This window comes from Fringilla coelebs (assembly GCF_963513975.1).
Source record: "Fringilla coelebs genome assembly, chromosome: 6".
NCBI classification, from domain to species: Eukaryota; Metazoa; Chordata; class Aves; order Passeriformes; family Fringillidae; genus Fringilla; species Fringilla coelebs.
In genome coordinates this window covers 12,464,432-12,484,361 of record NC_140034.1, presented here as the reverse complement: position 1 = coordinate 12,484,361, position 19,930 = coordinate 12,464,432, and the positions used below count along the sequence as shown (strand labels likewise).

General features: G+C 41.2%; 1 protein-coding gene across 8 annotated transcripts in view; it reads left to right on the top strand.

The window, feature by feature from the left end:
• The window catches only part of EML1 (EMAP like 1), a 121,266-nt gene that overhangs the window by 32,743 nt on the left and 68,593 nt on the right, over nt 1-19,930 (top strand). For 6 of the 8 annotated variants that reach the window (XM_084207663.1, XM_084207662.1, XM_084207666.1 and 3 more), the window contains exon 1: nt 9,368-9,482. The exons of the other annotated variants lie outside the window; for them this stretch is intronic. In XM_084207663.1, the coding sequence (XP_084063789.1) occupies nt 9,416-9,482 (67 nt within the window). In that variant the 5' untranslated portion in view covers nt 9,368-9,415. Of the gene's footprint in view, nt 1-9,367; nt 9,483-19,930 lie in introns of those variants that run through there. 8 annotated transcript variants of the gene reach the window in all.

Below are 19,930 nucleotides of genomic sequence, written 5' to 3'. Positions count from 1 at the left end.
CTGCTTGAATATGAAGTAACTCCAAGCAGAATGTAGCTTATGGAGGACATGAGCAAAAGAGAAAATGAATTTTTTTTTCTCCAGCCCTTCAGCAGTTCTGATCTGCTCAGCAGAGCTGAATAGATATTTTGCTCTGCTTCTGGCCTCTAATTGCATCATTTTCCACAAGTTCACATCTACAACAGCTGTAAATCATGAGTCACATGTATTCTTTTCCAGCATAAAATATTATTTCCTCCTTACTCTTGGATGGTCATAAAATGGCATTTAATGTCATTTGTGAAGTTGGAAAAATGTCCTTTACCACAGTCTTATGAGTGTTTTCTGTAAAACATCTTACTTATCTGAAATGAATGCCATCAACTTCTTTAAAATGTCTTTATTTTCTTAACTGGTCATACAACAATAAATTGCACCAATATTGCAAAACTCTTTTTCCCCAGCTGAAATGAGTGCTGAATAAAAAATATCTGCTGATGTCTTGAAATGAAAGACATCATGAAAGAACAAGATATTAGGGATGTTTAAATCCGAGAAATCTGGATCCAGAGTTTTGACTTTGCCAAAGGACTGTTTAGTTGAATGGAGTCTCTGATGAGCATTTAGCAGCTAGGTTATTTGTAATTATTTCTGTGTAGAGTGCCACAAAGCTATTTAACACTTTTTCTAATAAATAAAAAGGAATGAAACCAAGAATTCAGCTGAAGCTGATGGTGCTCTGCGAGGTTACACATGAAGAGTTGGCCCTTGACCTATTCTACCCATCCCTTAGTTTAGAGAAACTCACCTTAATAATGGGAATTTTGAAGGGTTAGTTTGGGCAGAAGATGCAAAATTCTTCAGGGCAAGATTTCTCAGACATCTGGTAAAGTATACCATAAGCTGGTTATGGACAAAATAATTATTAAACAGCTACTGATATGGAAAAAAAAAAAAGAGCTATTTAAGAGGAAGAATGCAAACGGAAAGGTGTCAGACCCCTGCAAACAGGGCTGCAGGCTGATGGTTAGGGTAAGATCTTAGCTTGGATTGCATGGTGGCCACAGAGCGTCCCTTGGCAACTCCCAGACCTTCACCAGCCAGTGTACACTGCAGGGGTTTTATGTTCCTAATTCTCTTGTTTATGGATGCATCTGCTTGTATAATTTATGGCACACAATGCATATTTTTCTTTTGAGATTTGCTCTAATATTATGCTAGCATTTATTCTGTCAGAAAGTGAGTGGGACAATGAGGGGTTGTCTGGCATTGAAAAGTTGAACAGAACTTGTCTTCTTGTCCCTTTTTTCTTGAATTATGACTGCTAATGACAAAATCACTTTAGTTTTTCTTCTTTCAGTTATCTGTAGTTCTGGTTTTCTCTTGCTTCTTTGAAAGCTTGAGAGAAAAACGTCAGGTGGTGAAATACTTAAAGGGCTGCATCAGGAAACGTTTTGAAAATTAGGTAACTGGGTATCTGAGACAAATGTACGATTGTTCTTCATCTTGGATGGCTGGCAGCCAGGCAGCAGGGCTGGGCTGGCTCTCAGGGCTTCATTCAGACCCTGCCATTATTGCCCCTATTACTCTTTCCTCCTCCAGGACTCTCTTGAATGCCACCACCAAAGAGAAGAATGCCACGCATGGCTTACCCTGAGGAGGATTAGTAATCCTACACCTTGCACTGGCTGGCAGAGGTGTTTTAAGAACAACCAGAATTCTTTCACCGAGCCAAATATTTTATTAATGTATGGACCTGATCCTGCCATGTAAACCCTAATGCCTATTTATGTTCCAGGGCACTTCAGTGAAGGTTTCTTTGGTTCAACCACTTCCTTTTTTGCATTTTATTTCTTACATTTTGTATGTTCAAAGGAGTTTAAAAAGTGAAATTTATTTAAATTTCTGGATGTACTTGCTATGAACCTGCGGAAAGAAATTACTTTGAAAAACATGTTTAGCACAGAATTGCTTTGATCACATTGTGGGCCTTGGGTGATCGCACAGACCAGAACAACAAAAATTTTCTTCCAAGGCAAATTCTGTTCCAAAGTAAATAAAAAAGTTTAATTTAGAACTATAGTTACCCACAAAAATGAAAGCTACACCCCATGCTGGAAATCAGTGTAAAGTAATCTTGAAAACTGTAGGACAGGATTATTTCCCATTGCTCGTTTCTTAGATTAGCTGATGATTTAACTGTTTCCTTCCATCCCCAGGTTGTGTCTTGGGATCTCGACCTGGCAAAGCAGAAATAAACTCAGGCAGCAAAAGCAGTGGAGGGATGAAGGTCTCAATGTAGGTGGTCTTGGGCTCTGTAAGATATCAAAGGAATCTGCAAGTGTAGTGGATTGGAATTCCTGCCTAGCCCTTGTAGGTCACACTGCAATCCACTCTCCTGTTCCTCCACCCACTCAAGGAAAGCTCATGGAAATTCAATGAGTCTGAACCAGTGGAGCTGGTATGGTTCCCTGCAGAAATAACCCACACCATACAAATGAAATGCTGTCTTCTTCCCCTACCTCTTTTGGCATAATTAATATTATATTTGGTGAAAGATACAAGGGGATGGATAAGTAAAACTTGACATTAAGTTAGTTGAAGTGGTAAATGGGCTTATGTGATGACAGGAGTTAAAATTACAGGTAAACTCTCTGCAGTTATTTCCTATTACTTGTTTAATAGCACAAATCAGTTTTTCCAATAAATCACTCACTAAAAGCAAGCATAACATATGAAATCACTAGAAGAAATACATTATTTTTTCCAGCTATCTCTCAGAAGACATTTGCAATCATTCATTTTCCATATCTGGGCAAATTTCCAGTAACATAACTGCAAATGTAGAAAGTGCAGTAAATGAGATTGTCTAGCCCCTTCTAACATTAAAATATTGAACCAACATGGTGCTTTGTCTTACCCATACATTTTTATGTGTGCTTTGTTATCTACATGGCTGACAGTAAATTCTCCTGGTACACATCAGCTTCCACAAGATGCCCTTGATTGTGCTGGATCCCAAAACCAGTGAAACAGTGACATGGGAAAATTGAAATATCAGTTCTGGTAAAGCACAGGTTTAAACCACCATCCTACTGACCAGGGAATATAAAATAGAATACTGAGATCTTTCCCTCTCATCATAGGCACTGTGGGTACCTGTTTGCAGAAGAGAGAGATTTCTTTCTCAGAGTGTAGCTGATGCGTCCTTTGGACAAATATCCTGTTTTGTACTTCTGGGTTTTACATCTTCATGTGAATTGTTACAGTCCAGTTAAAATGCTCCTTCTAAAGGGTGAACAGAATGGGTCCTGTAGAACCACTTTGTTAAAAAAGGGCAATTTTTGTGCACACTTTAAATTATCAACTTGCTATGCTGTTATTTAAATGTAATTTAAAAGAAATATGTCTATATTATAGCTTACTCTGGTCTCATTCTTCTCTAATATAATTCAGAAGGCACAGATTTATGTAGCTGTGGCTTTGTATAACAACTCAGACATTAAATTAAAAAAATATTATTTAAATATATGCATAAAATAGATCTCTGGAATACATACTGTTGCAGTAATATCTTTATAATCATAGCATAGAAATTAAACAAAACTACTCATCTTAGCCATGTGCTGCAAGCCACACAGAAGCACCACTTTTCCATACTTGCTGAAAGCATTTCCCCATACCTACATTCTGGAAGCTCCCTGGTGTCCCAGCGGGTGCAGAAAAGATCCTTCTGCTGGGAGGGAATTCCCCCTGGGAAGTGACACGGACCTGTAGGGATGATCCTCCTGTGCCCTGAATGGTGAACCAGTGAACCTGTGCCAAAGCTATTGTAGCTGAAACCAGAGATGCCCCTCTCACAGGAGGTAGGATTTGTGCCCCTGGGTACGTAGGTGTCATAGAGCTCTGCTAGCAGAAGCTTTCAGGCTCTGTTGGGGGCTGCAGCCACCAAAAATAGGGTTGCAGAACTGAGTTATAACTGAAAACTTCTAAGGAGTAATTTTGAAGGGTGGATGGATCATTTTGTGTGATGCCATCCATCATTGTGCCTCTTCACATCAATCTCACAGAGTATTAATATCTCAGAAGTGCTGTTCCCATCTGCAGATGGCAATGGAATATGGAACAGGAGTTGCATTCCTGTCTATCTGTAGTACATTTTGCTTCTTATCAGTTTCAAATCTCAATGTCACAGCTGTGGATGCAGTAAGGCTGCACTTGGCCATTACATACATTGATGTGCATTGAACCCAACGTGTTAGGGGGCCTTGCAAAAATAAGAGTATTTCTACCACAGGCACTGTGCTTGAAAATATTTCATAACAAACTATACAAGTAGTATCCTCAGTGTTTACAGACAGGGTATTCTCAGTAGACTCATATTGCAGTTGGTGCAATAACTGGTAGTTATTTTGGCTTGATTCTGTCACACACTTCCCAGCATGACCTCGGCTGTGTCATGTTTTTCTTCCCATTTTCCAAACAAGCAAATAAAGCCAACATTTATTTCAAAAAGGTAGTGCAAATCTGAAAGCAGCAATGTTTGCTGAGCAGCCTCCCCTCTTTGAATAGGAAGAGTCATAGAAGTGGAAAGCATTATTCTTTTCATCTTCAAAGTACTCTCTTTGTATTTACAAATTAACCAATCTGCAAAACAGTATTTTTTTCCAGGGCAATATGATTAAGACTATTCTTATTAATTATAGGGAAACTTCCATAGTTCCAATATATGTAGTTCAAAAGAACATGATATATACAGAAATATTGCGACATATTTTCATTTGGATTGTTAAACCTGCATAGCTTTGATGGTTTCAGCCCACATTTGCTATATTGTATTTTTAATGCACCCAGACTGTGCTGGTATAATGGTGATCCTCCTCTTATACCCCATCTTTCCCACATGCATGAAGTCTGCTTTGTAGTGACATTCATGAAGCTCCCTGCTGTGGCTGAAACACTGGAGTCCTGCTATTTAGAATGAATGATTATTCCAGTGGTTGAAGTGTTCTCACAAAGGAGACTGGGCAGCAAGGCACTTCTTCCTTTCCTACCACACTGGGAGAGGAAATCCTTATTTGAGCCTATGATGAGATCCTGATAGCCAGTACCTGGAGATAGTCTTAGCAGTGAGAAAAAGCCACTTCTGCAAAATGAAGACAATATATTCATTGCATGAAATTCTCTTAAAAAACCCAAACATTCCTGCTGTTTTCTGAATAGAAAGGGAAAACAAATACACAATTAAAAAAAAAATCAGTATAAATCAGGATTTCATCAGATTTCAGGAAGCTAAATCCAAAACTTAACCCCAGAGCTTCTCTCTGCTAAGTGCTGGTGTCATCCTGCTAGTTCCTAAACCAGGCATTGGCTCTTCCTTCCCCAGGGGTCCTGCTGTGTGCAGCTTGCTCCTGCTGCTGCTGCTGCTGCTGGGCATTGTGCTGCTCAGCCCTGGCCCCCAGCTTCTGTCAAAGCACCGTGTCCTCCAATGCTGAGGCAGGGCACTGTGCCTGTGCTAGGATGCCAGCCTTCAGACCATCTAACTCTCAGTGCTGGGGATGAACAGCTGGAAAAGATGCCCATTTCTTCTGTTTTGCATGAGATGATTCAGGGAGAAGCACACACATGGTACCATGTGCTTTGGATTGCAGTCTGGGCCCAGGCACCAAGCGTTGCAGTGCTTCAGCTTTTTAATAGATGAAACTTCTGACTCACAGAGGAAAGGCAAACCTTGAACAAGCATACAATTTAAAAGCTTCCAGGCTCAAGCAGAGACCAACTGCTGCATTAAGTAAGACTGTGAATGGTGAAATGGACTTTTACATGTTAAATGGAAACACAGTGAGCTACAGAAATGAGCTTAGCTCCCTTTGATCATGCAGCAAACGTGACCTATCAAATGATTGCTAAAGAGCTTGAGGGGATCTTCAAAAGTTAGTCATGGTAAAATAGATGCTATAATTATATCCACTGATAAATTTTAGCAAAACCAGCACATTTGCTGATGGTGCTAGATGCTTTGCCTGATGAAGATTTCTCTAGTTACAATGTACACTCTGTGCACAGCAGCCATTCAAGCTTCCCTGATTTGTTCAACAGACAGGCTTTGCACTGACCTGAAAGAAGAGCCCTCCAGTGTCTGTGGTGAACTGAGCCTTCACCTCCTGTAAACTCTGCACAGAAGGGCTCACTGCCCTGCTGCCATCAGCAGCTCTGCACAGCGGAATTGCCACTGACAGCCAAATCCCAGCGTCCTTCCCTTTGCCAGTGCCATCACCTCTCCCCCCACAAGCCTGCTGTAAGCAGTGGCATTCAGCACAGACCCAGGGGGCAGCTGTGGAGGACAGGCTGTCCAAGCTGTCCAAGCTACCTGGTGAAAGCAGCCTGATCCTGTTTTCAGGAAGGGATAAAGGGAACACCAAAATTTTCAGGACTTTGGTGATCCTAGTGAACCCCTGCCGACTCAGAATATTACATGATTTGGTGAATTTTGACTACAGCCTGGTAACAGGGAGTGAAAGCAAGTCTTCTTTGTCCTAATATTGCAGTACATTAACTCTTGAAAATTCAGCAAGGGATGGGTGAAAGCTCTTTTATTCTCACTTAGCTAATAGTTATTTGCATTACACTAGTCAAGATGAACAAAAGTTAAATCATTAGGTATAAAATACAGCTTTCAAAAATGTAACATCATAGAGTTTCTGACTGCCAGCAGTCAGTGTGCACAAGTGTGCAGCAACAAATCCTTTCCTGATACACCAGCCCCACTGTACTGCTCAGGATGCTACATTCCCACCTTTATGGTTTCACACTTACCACAGAACTGGCTTTGAAATAAACAAATGATGAAGGCTACAGTATACTGAAAATTGGACAACTAGAAGCTTTTTGTTGTTTCACCATACCAGAAGAATTCCCAGAGACACATCAGTGCATCCTTCCAATCCATTGTCCCATTGTTCCCACAGCCAGACAGAATTTCTTTTTCATTTCATGCCTTGTGGTGCAGTTTAGTATAATGAGATTGTTACAGGTCTCAAAATCATTAAATTATGAAAGTGTTTCCCTCTTCTAACCCTTGCTCTTAGAGTATAATGGAATCATAACAGCATCTGGAGATTGGAGCTGAGAGCATTTTCTGTCACATCTCTGAGCTGATTTGCAGCACGCTGAGCTGAAAGGCTTCACAGACACCATCACCATTTATTTCAGTGGGAAATCTATTGCAAGGTTTTACATGTTGCATCTGTCTCTAAGAAGATATTAGATTTGAGTTTCTAAATGACTTTTAATTTCTGCTCTCTGAAATGGAGCTGCATTGCCTTTTTCTGGCCTTTCCCCTACTTTGACAAATCTCATAAAAGTTACTGGGCATTAACTTATCTTTGTAGCAATCTCTCTGACAACACAGTTTTTACTACAAACATAATACTTTTAGATAGCATAGGTTAAATATTTCTGTTTTCCAAAACTTACACATCAGAAGGAGGTAGAGGTTAAAGTAATATTGACATCTTATGGTGCACACATCTCTTGTCTCAAGATGGTGGAAAATAAGCACATTAAAACACTTCCCAACCTCAAAAATAATAACCAAATGATGGCAATAATGTTTTAAAGTGAAGGAAATTCTTAATCAGAATTTTTGCTGAAAATGATCTTCACTTTTCTATTGTTGCAACTTGTCTGCCAAAAATCCCATATGTCTTTCTCGGTGTGTACAGTGTTTTAGAATAATATAGCATCTTTGAAACATTTGATGGCTTATGAATGAAAAGGTCATGAGAAAACCTAAGGACTCTGTATTAATTTTAAAGATGAGAATGAATCATGACTCATTTTTAACACTAAGAATACCTATATGCTTTTGTATTTTTGAAGCAATTTTCTATTTTTTTTAACCTCTGGTTTTGGTTTTGTAAAATATATCACCAAACTACCACAATTTTCTGATATTTATAGCCCACAGCTATAAAACACAGTTGTTTTTGTCTGATACAATTTAAGCACATCAGGCTGGGTAAGAGCTTGTGCTGGAGATGACTTCAACTCTACCAGTATTGGCACTGGCAATTCAGGAGGGAGCACTTTTCACTCTGCTTTAACATGGAACTGATATCTCTGCCTAATTTTATAGCATACTTTTGTGTTAGCACTGCCATGGTTTAGTGGTTGGTGAAAAGACTCACATATACCAAACCCACGCCTGTAAATGGATCCACATGATGGAACTGCCCTGCAAAAAGCTCCTGGAAAGACTGAAGACACGATGTGTTAAGTGCTTTGGCATTTTTCAAGCTGAAAGGTGCTATAGATGTGCAGTGAACTATTTCCCTTGTGTCCCTTGAGGAGCTTGAACTAAAAATGTCTTTCAGTCACTGGACACTTCAACATTCCTTAGCACAGAAATTGAAGCCCAAAATGTCTCAAATAATTTTACAATATTACTGGCTCTCAGTTTTGGACCACTACCTTCACCTCAACACAAACGGACATTATGAATATACCTAGATAGAAACATGTTAAACAGTTAAAGCTATTTTAGTATCCTGTATTGGGAAAGTGTATCACTCTTTGAACGACGTAGTTTAACCTGTATAAAATGGCATGAGGAATTACAGTGTGTATAATTCTTTTTGGTTTTGTAAGAGAGTATCAGTTACAATGTTATCGTGACAGCTCCATCCTGTAGCCAGGAGAATCGCCACTGAGATCAGCGGAGGGCATAAGGTGCAATTACAGGCAGGCTGTTGCTTCAGCGGAAGAAGCGAGAGGAGCCCCGGCTAAGGCAGCGAGTGCAGAGGCAGCAGGGAGGGATGCTGAGGCTGGGTGCGCGGGGCTCCCCGGCTGCACGGCTGCCCCCGCAAAAGCCCTGCCCCGCATCCAGCCCTAACCGAGTCCGTGGTGGTACTTCGGATTAACCCCCGGGTTATCGGCGGGCATCTCCCGCCGCAGGGCCGGGCAGCGTCTCTGCTCCGCCTCGGCCCGATCGGGACGCCCGGTCTCGCCGGGCCTCGCGGTCCGGGGGCGGCAGAGCGCCGGGCAAGGCAGGGGAGCCTCGCAGCTCGTCCTTCTCTCAGCAGCGGCCCGGAGCCGGCGGCTCCGCCGAGGACAGACGGCCGAGCCGACAGAGGGACGCGGCTCCGCGCTCGCCCCGGGGTCCCCCCCGCCTCCCGGGCCGCGCCGTGACGGCGGCCGCCCCGCCCCGGCCCGCCCCGGCCCGCCCCGCGGGTCTCCCCCCGCGCCTCGGCGGCGGAGCGGAGCGGAGCGGCCGCCGCCCCAGCCGCGGCGGAGTGAATGGGTTGCCATGGCAACTGAGTGAGGCAGGCAGCGAGGCCGCCGCGGCCCCAGCCGCCTCCGCTCCGCAGCGTGTGGGCGAGCAGGCAGCGGGCGGCCGCCGGGACAGCCGAGGGGACGCCGGGAGCGCAGCGGCAGGATGGAGGACGGCTTCTCCAGCTACAGCAGCCTCTACGACACCTCCTCGCTGCTCCAGTTCTGCAACGGTAAGGGCGGGGGCCGGCCCCGGCCAGCAGCGGGGTCCCGGCGCTCCGGCGGGGCGGAGGCGGAGGCCGGCGCGGGGAAGGCAGCGCCGGGAGCGGGCCTGGTCCGGGCTGCCGGCGGCGTCTCCGCCGCCCAGGGCCGCCCGGCTCCGCGGCGCAACTCGGGGAGAGGAGGGGGAGGAGGGAGGAAACTTCACCCCCTTCAGCCTCCCCCGTTATTCGGCGGGAAAGCTGCCAGCCCTCGGCGCGCCTCTGCGAGCAACTTCTGCACCTCCTTAATGGGAATATGCAGAGATACGTGTGCCTGTGCGGTCGGTAGAGATGCCTGTGTGCATCTTCCCCAAAGGCAGATCTGGTAGCTCGAGCGATCGCCCACCGCTGCGTGTCTCCGTTGCGCGTATGCCAACATACACACATATACATCTAAATATATATATGTATGTATATGTAAATAAACATATGTATGTATGTATAAGACATGCATTTGTAGACACGTATAGGGCCGAGCTGCCCGTGACCCCGGGGGCGCAGTGGGACGCAGGTGTCCTTCAGCCCCCTGGCCGCCCCCGCTCCCGGAGCCCACCGGCGCCGCTGTGCACCGGCGAAGGGCGGTGTAGAGGTGCGAGATGCCTGTGTGGAGTTACGGGAGTTGGCCTGCAGTTACTGATTTTTCTTTCTGCTGTTTTTCAAAGGTGGGGGTTATTGGGGTGGTGGTGTCACCTGGGTGGGAGAATGACAGGGGAGCTGCCAGGCTGCAGTGATGGGTCATAAAAAAGGAAGGAGATAAGGAACTGCAAGTGTCCTCACAGGCAGTATTGGAGATTGGCCTGCATAGTACTTGGTATTATTCAAGTAGCTGATATTTTCCTTGAGGGAAATAAATCAGCTATTCTAAATATTACAGAGAGTTCTTCATGGTAAACTGTAATCTCAAAATACCTTACTTTGGTATGAGTTATTGCTTTCTAGCAGCAAAATTGTGAGCATTCATAATCTCATATTTCATATTTGTGGATCTCTTATTGCTCTACATTTTCGTAGTGCTCTCTGCTTTCTACTGCTGTCTGAACAGCTGGAGTCAGGTTCATACAAAATTGCTTCATGACAGCAACTGAATCAGATATAGCTGCCTCTTTCCTTGGAAGCTGTGAAGATGACAAATTTCACTTTATTTTCTTTGTGGTGTGGTGCAGGAAAGGGACAGGTTTGCAGAAAACTCTGATATGTGGGGACATGGAGATTGTGGGAGCAGGTTTTCAGGGCAGCAGGAGTTGTGTGTGTGGGCTGTGCATTGAGCAGTGACACTGTATTTTTGAAGCTCCTCAGGAGAGAAAACTATGACTATGCACGGGGGTTGTACTAATAGCAGATGCCTGTTTTGCCTAAACTTAATAAATATTTCATTGTAAGTGTTTTTAATAAGGAAACATACAGCAATGTATTTCAAAGCTTATACCTTAATCCATTTATAAGCAAGCTGTCTTCCTACCAAAATCCCTGGGCTTTGCTTTTACAGTGGTCATGATTGTAGCCTGCATGTGGGAACAGAAGTTTGAATAGTTTGAAAAAGCAGAGTAGCTTATTCCTGTGGACTGTCCCTCATGTTGATTTGGTAACTCTAAGCACCTATTATTCTTGATGGAAATAAGCCATATGTATTTATACTGTACATAGTTTTAAAAATCTTAGTTAATTCATTAGTATTATATTCTGGAATGTGTTTCTAGAACAAATCACTTGCTTAGCTTTGTCTCATTGTAGATAGCAACCTCAAGGGCTGTTGTCAGTTTGTATTATTCTCTGCTTATAAAAGAAAGTGGTTGAGTTCAGAAGCCCTTCATTTTACAAGTTACCTTTAGTGCGACTATATTAAATGAGATGAGGAGTAAAAGATAATCAAGCCTTTGAGTACAGCCTTGAGGTAATCAGGTAATTCACACATGACCCATGAGGAAGAAAATACAAATAGAAGATGCCAGTGAGGGTTTTGAGGTTGGAAAGTGGTAAATAAAATTGGTTTACAGGAAAGTGGAAAGCTCTTGCATGTATAATGGACAGTATAAAAAATGATGTGAAATTGGGAGTGGGGCAGATATACAGAAGAAACCAAACAGAGCAAGCAAGTGGTAGAGATAGAAGGACAATATGATTTTTGTATATGGTAAAGTGAAATACAGAATGGCTGGTAAGCACTAAAAGTGATCATTGTTGTATGCTGTTAAGGTTCCTGTTCTGAACAGGATTAATTTTAGTTGTACAAGAAAAGACATGATGGAATTTTCTGGTGCTCTCAAACAGAATAAATGTATGTATTGTTTCAAAAGATCAGGATATAAATGCTGTGCTCCTGAAAAAATATCTGTGGGTCACCTGTAGGGTAGCAACCAAGGTCTATCCTGGGCCAAGGATGGCTGCAGCTTCTCCCACTTCTCAATACATTCTCCTTGTTTGGAGTGGGTGGGAGCCCAGGAGGGGACAGGGCAGGAGGGAGCAGTAATGGGCAGGAGGCTGTTAAGGGGATGAGGGGATGACCTTGACTGGTGGAATACCTGGTCAGGGACAAAAAAGTTAATACAAGAGCAGATTAGCCCCAAAGTTGCTCCCATCTTTCTAGAAGGGGCCCTGGGTTCAGGAGAAGAATTTGGGTCTTCACTCAAATGCAGATTTAGTTTGCATGATTATTTAGTAATGTGTTTTTACGGCTTGTGATGTGTAAAAAAGAAGGTAAATGGAGAAGGAAGGGAGAGAAGAAAGAGGGTGAGGCAAATATGTTACATTTGAGCTGCATGTCTAAAATCTAGGGCAAATATTTAGCACAGCTAGTTCAAAGACACCTACTTTCTTCAAACTCCTTTTTACAGAATAGTAAAGCTACAGTTGGCATTTGAGAAACATTGTGTTAATGAACACAAGCGTCAATCTGAGATAACATCAAAGCAAGAAATACAAACTTCCAATGTGATTTTAGGCAATTTATTTCATTCTTGATGCCTTAGTTTCCTTAGTTGTAAATTGAGCAGAATGTACAGAAAGTTGTAAATTGTACAGAATGTACTGGAGGAGTTTATCATATTTATTGATTTGTTTGGTATCTCCCTCTTCAGTTTCAGAGGACAGTCTTCAGATGCACAGAATTTTTTGTTAGTTGCTCTGCCTGTTCTGTTTGTTTATTTTTAAGAAAGACACTAAAATAACTCCTCTAAAAGCCCAAGTTCTGAACTTATGTGTCACTTTCCAAGTAATGAAGGACTCTGCTGGTTTATTTTGCATGCTGTAAAGTAAAGCTTAGATAATATTAACTGTGCCTGGTTATAGATACCTTTCTTGGTACAAAAGTTACTTTTAGGTAGAAAGCCATTATGTTTCTCTACAGTCAATCAGGCTGTTAGTCATGTTATATTTAAGCTGAAGGTAAAAGTGGAAGGATACTGATAAGGCAAGATAGTGTTGAGGTTTTTAGCATCTGCTTAAAAACTGGTGGAGAGAACCATGCTGGACATGAAACACTATCAAACAAGACACATACTGGAATTAGAGACAGTGCTTGTCTTGCCCCCAGCTGATTTACTAAGCTGCAGCTGTGATCAGTACTGATTACAGACAGGTTGGGAAGACAAGTAGAGTGTGGGCAGAGTTTTGTGGGCACTCTGACCACAAATCCCCATCTATCTATTCTCTATCTATTTACACAGCCTTCACCACAGGAATTGCTGTGGGCAGGATTATTAGGTACGTGAAACGTAAAGGGTGAAATCTGTAATTCCTGCAAAATGCCTCTGTAGACTTAAAGATGGAAGTGAAAATTTGTCTATGATTTCTTTGGAACTTGTAGCATCTTTCAAATGTCCTTCCTGTGGCTGCTGGGAAAATCATAGCTGTCAAATTGCCATTCCTGCAACTACAAATGCCTTGTTTGACAGAAGCTTCAACTTCAGAGTATCTGGGTAAAGCAGTAAAAAAAAGTGTGAAACATTATTTCTTAATGAAATTGATATATTTGGCAAGGGATTCCATAATATTAATTACAGTTCTGTTTAACAGATTACCTGAAGAGTAATTGTTAGTAAAAAATTTGGAGTTAGAGAAAAATTTAAATTGGTACAAACTATGCTATAATTTATTTTTTTACAAGAGCAAAATAACCACAGAATCACAGAATATGTAGAGTTAGATGGGACCCACAAGGATCACTGATCATCCCGCTCTTAGCCCTGCACAGGACCATCCCCAAGAGTCGCACCATATGCCAAGAGCATTGTCCAGACACTTCTTGAACTCTGTCAGGCTCCTGGGGAGCCTGTTCCAGTGCCCAGCCACCCTCTAGCTGAAGAAGCTTTCCCTGATATCCAACCTAAACTGATATCCAAACCAAACTTTCCCTGATATCCAACCCTTGACACAACTTCAGGCTGTGCCCTCTGGTTCTGACACTGGTCACTGCAGTGGCTGCCTGTCCTCTTGTCCTCATGAGGAAGTTGTAGTCTGTGATGAGGTCTCCTCTTAGTCTCCTGCTCTCCAGGCTGAACAGACCAATAATAAAAACTTCTTAAAAATTAATGGTTCCTTTTGTCTCCCTCCCCCCAAAATCACATTAAGATTTTTGACAGGTAGTAGCTTTGATAACTATCAGTCACACTTAAGTCACGAAAAGTAAATTGTGAGACTCAGTTTTTTTCAGTCTATTTATGGTGTGAATCTTCTGTTTCTGTAATTCTCCTCCATACCTGAAAACAAATTGAACATGTGTACCTCTTCTCTCTGACTCCTGTATCTGCAAGTGGAGCAGTGCCTGTCAGTGAGGAAGTGAGCACCACAAACAGGAAATCTGTATGGACAGTATTATTCTGGTGGTTGTCTCTTTTTTCCCATTTGACTCTCACACTTCCTCTCCTTAACCTTCCTAAATGCAGCCACATCTTCCTACAGCTGGACCAAAGTCACACAATATGGAATGGGTTAGGGGAGGAACAATGGTAAGTTGAGCCTTGCAGCTTTCAGGGCACCAGTTCAAATCTGTCAAGGGCTGGAAGAGACTGTAATTTGTTTTACTGTGATCACTTCCTAGCAATAATGCAAAACAAAATTGGATTTAATTCAGTGTTCACTGGGCAGATTCATGCACTCTGTGTAGGAAAAGGTGTTGCAAGCATGTTCAAAAAGATGTTGCAAACATGTTAATAGCATTACTCATGTTGTTTTTCTCAGAAGTCCAAAACAACACAGTCAGAGAGACAAATCAGGCTTTCCCATGTTTCATCTCTAGACCTCTTCTCTCCAGAACAGCAGCATGTTTTGAACTCAGGAATGGAGGCCATGCTCCACTTGAAGCTTCTACCAGTTTTGTAGGACAGAAGATTTTATTACCTTAGACAGCATTGCTTAGACAGCATTTTCTTAATTTTTCTTTCAGTGAGATTTGTTCTGGCTCTTGCAGTCAAACTCTTAAAGGAAATGCTATATTGGACTCTAGGTTAAATGTCAGTTTTTTGCATTTTGGGCTATACGGAGTAGAATAGGTTCAAGAATATTTTTCTTCACTATTGGAGTAAAGGGGAGGGAGAGGTGGCATACAGAAACACTTTTTTTGTTGGTATGTGCAGTAATTGAATGCAGAATAAATCAGTATGCTGTGAATTAAAAATAACTTGCTGCAATGGACACTTGCACAATATATATTGTTAGCCTATTAGAGCTCAAACTATTATTACTAATAAGACACTATATAAGTAAACTGAATTTGTTGCCCTTTAATTAGCTATTTATTTCCAAAACATGAATTATTAACACTTGTGCTAGTCATGAGTGGTGTTAATTATAGTTACCGGAATTTAATTTTTTTTTTAACTAAGCTTCTAAAAACAAATGAAAATGTAGACCAGTGATGAGAGAATCCTCTAGTGATAGTAAACCTCAACAGAGAATCTGTGTCAGTGTTAGCAATATGGAGAAAAACTACAAGTATCAAGTATTTTATCATGAATAAAACAACATACAGAATTGCAAATTAAAGCATTGGGCTCTCAGCAGAAAAACATGCTTTATCTGATCTTCAAGGAGTTTTTAAAAAATTTAATAGTACTTTACGGAGCTGGTAAAATATATGTTTTAAGTTCTAATTAAAAATAGCAAATCTGAAATTCTTTCATTGAACCTTAAACCACATGCAAATAATTCAAATAAGATTAAAATTATATTAAAAGTACGTTATTAAAAAGTGAATATATGTGAGAACACAGTGAGGGAGTGCACCAGTCAGTAACATACATTTTAATAGGTTTTATTCTGACTTCCGTCTTCTTTCTCCTTTCCTTAGGAATTTAAGATGAAGATTTTAAAGTTGATGTGCAGTTCTTTTGTCAAGAGAAGTTTTGTGAAGCTGTAATAAAGAACATGTCTTTTGATCTCTAAAATCTTGGGGATGATGAGAGAGAATAAGTAGGAAGGTTGTATGAAACGGTGTAATGAGTACATTTTTTGTTGGGTGCTTACTCTTTGCAAATGACACTAATTGGGCAACCATAAGGAATTGTGAAAGCTTAAAGGGACTGCAAAAGGAGCTGTGGATGATGCTCTTCTTCCATGAATCACAATTTAAAATGTTCGTCCATTACATAATTAAAACGTGGAAGTAGCTCCCTGAGGTTTTTTAGGGAGATGGGGTGGGGATAATGATATGTTAACATGATTTCACTAAATTAATTCTTTGGAAAGTAATTAAGTGAGATTGTCCACACTCCATTACTTCCAAAGGGTAAAATCTGACATGGTCCATCATATTCTCATCTTTGAAATGACTGATTATTGAATAAATATGTTATATTCATTTGAAAAGTAGCATTGGAGATCTCTAGCACTGTTTTTAGGTATTGTGGAATGTAGAAACTAATCGCCTTTTTGGATTTAAAATCTGAAATAAACACTTCATTGTGATAAAAGCAGTTTGCATTTCTTAACAGCATAGACCCTGTATTTGATTGGAAGCTTACGTCAAGATTCCTGCAAACAGGAATGAAGAAATGTTTTCTGGATTTAAGTATGACTTCCATAATCTGTTGCAGGCCAATATGTGAAGCATTGCTGCTGGCTTTTAGCCATCTGAGAATTGAGTGTGAACAGGAGCCTAAGCTAAGGTTTGAAATGTGAGGTTCCTAAGATGCAGAATAGATGAACGCTCAATATGTAAATTGAGAAACAATCTTTGTTTCAAGCTAGTAAAGGCAAATATTTTCAAATTAAAACTTTGTAATGACCCTTGTGTTTTATGAAAATTTTATCTTTCTTTTTTCTTTCAACTGTGTTGAAAAACAGAGCAGACTGAAACAGCCTTTGACGTTTTCCAGTGCAGCTCCTATACACTCAAGTGGGGCTAACTGGGCACTGGTGTCTACAATTTCCCTGAGGTTGTTAAAGGTTTCTGTACCCTGAAGTCAGAAGCATTAGGAGCAGCTCTTACTTTATTTTTTTCATTTGGTGAAAAAAAAAAAATCCCTGTGAAACCTGAGAAAGATCCTGACAGACAGTTTCATATTTATTTTATGCTTACTAAAACCAATTACTATTTTGTTGCTTCCTTTTCCCCTTCCCTATGCAGCATTTCACAAGCTGTTTTACCCAGACCTGTTGCTGCCTGGAAAGCATCCTTCCATCTCCCACATGGAGATGCTGCTTTAAAGAGCTTGCAGGATGTGGCAGGTGGGTCCTTGCGCTGCCCCTGGAGCAGGTACAATGTGCTACCCACGTTGTCCCCCTGCTCAGTGCCCCATGAACAGCGCGGTGCCCGAGCGTGGCTTCTTGGAGGTGGGCGAGCTCTGTGGCTACATGGGTGGTCCAGCAGGGCTGGCTGGGCCACAGGGGGCAACGAGGTCTTTATCTAAACTGATAAAAACCTTACAGGCATTAGCATATTCTGAGGCTCAGGCCGGTCTTTATTCAAACCGGTGTCTGCATTCCTGCCTTTTTGCTTTACAGCTTCCAAATACAGGCCAAAATTATAGGGCAGTGCCAGACAGGACTATGCTTAAATGATCTGAAAAATGAGGCCATCGTTTTTAGGTTACTAACTGTGAACCTAAACATTGAATTTTGAATTAAATGTTAAAATTGAATTTAAGGGGTTTCTGTCAATATGAGGCAGTGTTATAAAGCATATGTACAATACCTCAGTGTAACACAGTAAATAATTACTGATGTGATTTGGGGTAAGAAGCAAAATCCAGGCAACGTGCAGGTGGTAAAAATTTAACTGTGGACTTCAGTGGGACTGAACTTTGAAACTCTGGGAATGATCATGGCAAAGTCCAGTTGAATCTAAAAAAATGAGTATATTTAGAAATTTTGGCTCTTGTAGTAAAATATGTATCTATTGTAATTTCATGAACTCTGTATAATGCCATGTCGGGAAGGAGGTGTGAGGTTAAGTTCTTTCTTTTTTTCCCTTTTATGCCAGATAGTGTGAGAAGTCCTTGTGGTAGCTCTATTTCAGTTTGGAAATAAGTGATTTCCCCTGTGTTCAGAGGTTTTAATGAACTAATGAGGGGTCCTTTGGGACTAAACATTTTATACAATTTTTAAGTTAAGCATTTATATGTTTTGCAAGGCTTGAGGCCTTTCTCTACTAAGAAGTGAGAAAAGATCCATTTATAAATTTGGGGGGTTGGTGTGTGAGCAGACCCCTGATGTAGGGGCATACAGATGAGCCTTTTCTTGACTGTGTACTGCTAGGTCTTGCAGAGCTGCATACTTAAAAGAGCTGTTTATGAGGTGCACTGGCTCTGTGATAGTTCACTTCAGCACCTGCTATGTCCACCTTAGCAGGAACTGTGGGACAAGAGAAAGAAATCTGTAAAGCAAAATAGTTTGTGGTGAGGGCTGGGGTATCCAGTTCTCTGCATTTACTGTGGGCTAGCTCTAACTTAATGCCATGTACCAAACACACTTCAGCACTGGAGCACTCCTGCTGTGCTGCTGGAATGCTCTCCCAAGGCTTGGCCTCTCTATGAACCAAAGAGGTGTGATGGGTGACAAACACTGCATAAGCATCTTTGGGAACAAACTGAAATATGTATAGGGAGCTGTGGCAGCTAGAGCTGGGGCAGTTGAATTGTCATACTCTTTGAGAAATGTTTTCTCCCACTCTCTAGTCTTAAACCATTGTTCATTCTGATTTGGGAAGTAACACGGTCAGTACACCAACAGAGAAGTTGCTTCCTTGATGTTCTGTCCTGTTTTTCTTGAGAAGAGATTTTTATATCCTGAACAAGGGACCACAGGACCTGTGTTGGGCTTGAGCACTTCTTTAGGTCTGAAGATTTTTCAATGGTTTCTCTGTCAGAGAGATCACTATGAGTGTTGATCATGTTCAGAACAAAAAATTGAAAACTCTAGACTTCTTTCTTTTGAGCAAGTTTTAATGGATCAGACAGAATTAAAATTAAGGCTTTACATTTACAACAGTTCTGCTTTACTGAAAAATCTAAGCCCAGTCATTTTTAAGGCAGAAAGATGGGAAGGAATATGGGTGTATCAGTCTACCTGTCCTTTTTATTATTTAATGGCTTGGTGTTTCCATCTCTGGTTTTAAAGCTGAATAAACAGGTTACAAATATTAAGGGCTTTTTTATGGGGTTCCCTCTGCAGATTGTTATTGATTATTGTGTGATGGGTTTTGCTTAGATTGTTTTTGCTGTATTGGATGACCTGGTGTTTGAAAGACTTAGGATAAGCATGTTATCTGTGCAAACCTGAAAAAATATGGTTCTGACTATCACACCAGTAATATTTCAGAACAAATTTATAGCTGAATTACATTGTTAGTTATTTGAATGGTATTTCAGCTTTCTTTTATGATCTGTAGGCTTTTTTTTTGGTTTTAGGAAAGAGTTAAATAACTGAGTTGAGGGATTAAATGTCCAGCTATGGAATTGAAAAATGGTTTCTGTTGTGTTAAATGAATGCTTTATAACTAAAATTCATGGAAGCTGGAAAACACATTTGTTGGTGTGGTCTCCCAAGAGCAATATATTTGTATGTATTCACTCATTTTTTATGGAGCACAGGGTTTTAGGCATTAGGGTGAAACTTTACAGCAGTGAACAAAGTAGTGTTGTTTATTCCAGCATTGCTTCATGTGTAAATTATTTGAGAGATTCTGTTCTGTATCTGTCAGTTCTTGGTAAGATACTGTTGCTTGTATTTTAGCTTCTTCTGTGAGCACATACCCCTGGTGGTTGATCTCCTTATTTCTAAATTTTGTTTAAATAGCAGGGCAACCTACCACATCCCATCCTCCCACAGGGCCATGATGAATCAAGAGCTCTTTCTCCTTTCATCTGCCCTTTTAAAATAAAATGTACCTTGTTTCTGATGCATAGGGATGTAATACAATCATTTTTCTAACTTTGAAGATGAGTAACACTATGTGATAATGTTTCAACTGTTTCAATGAGATGAAA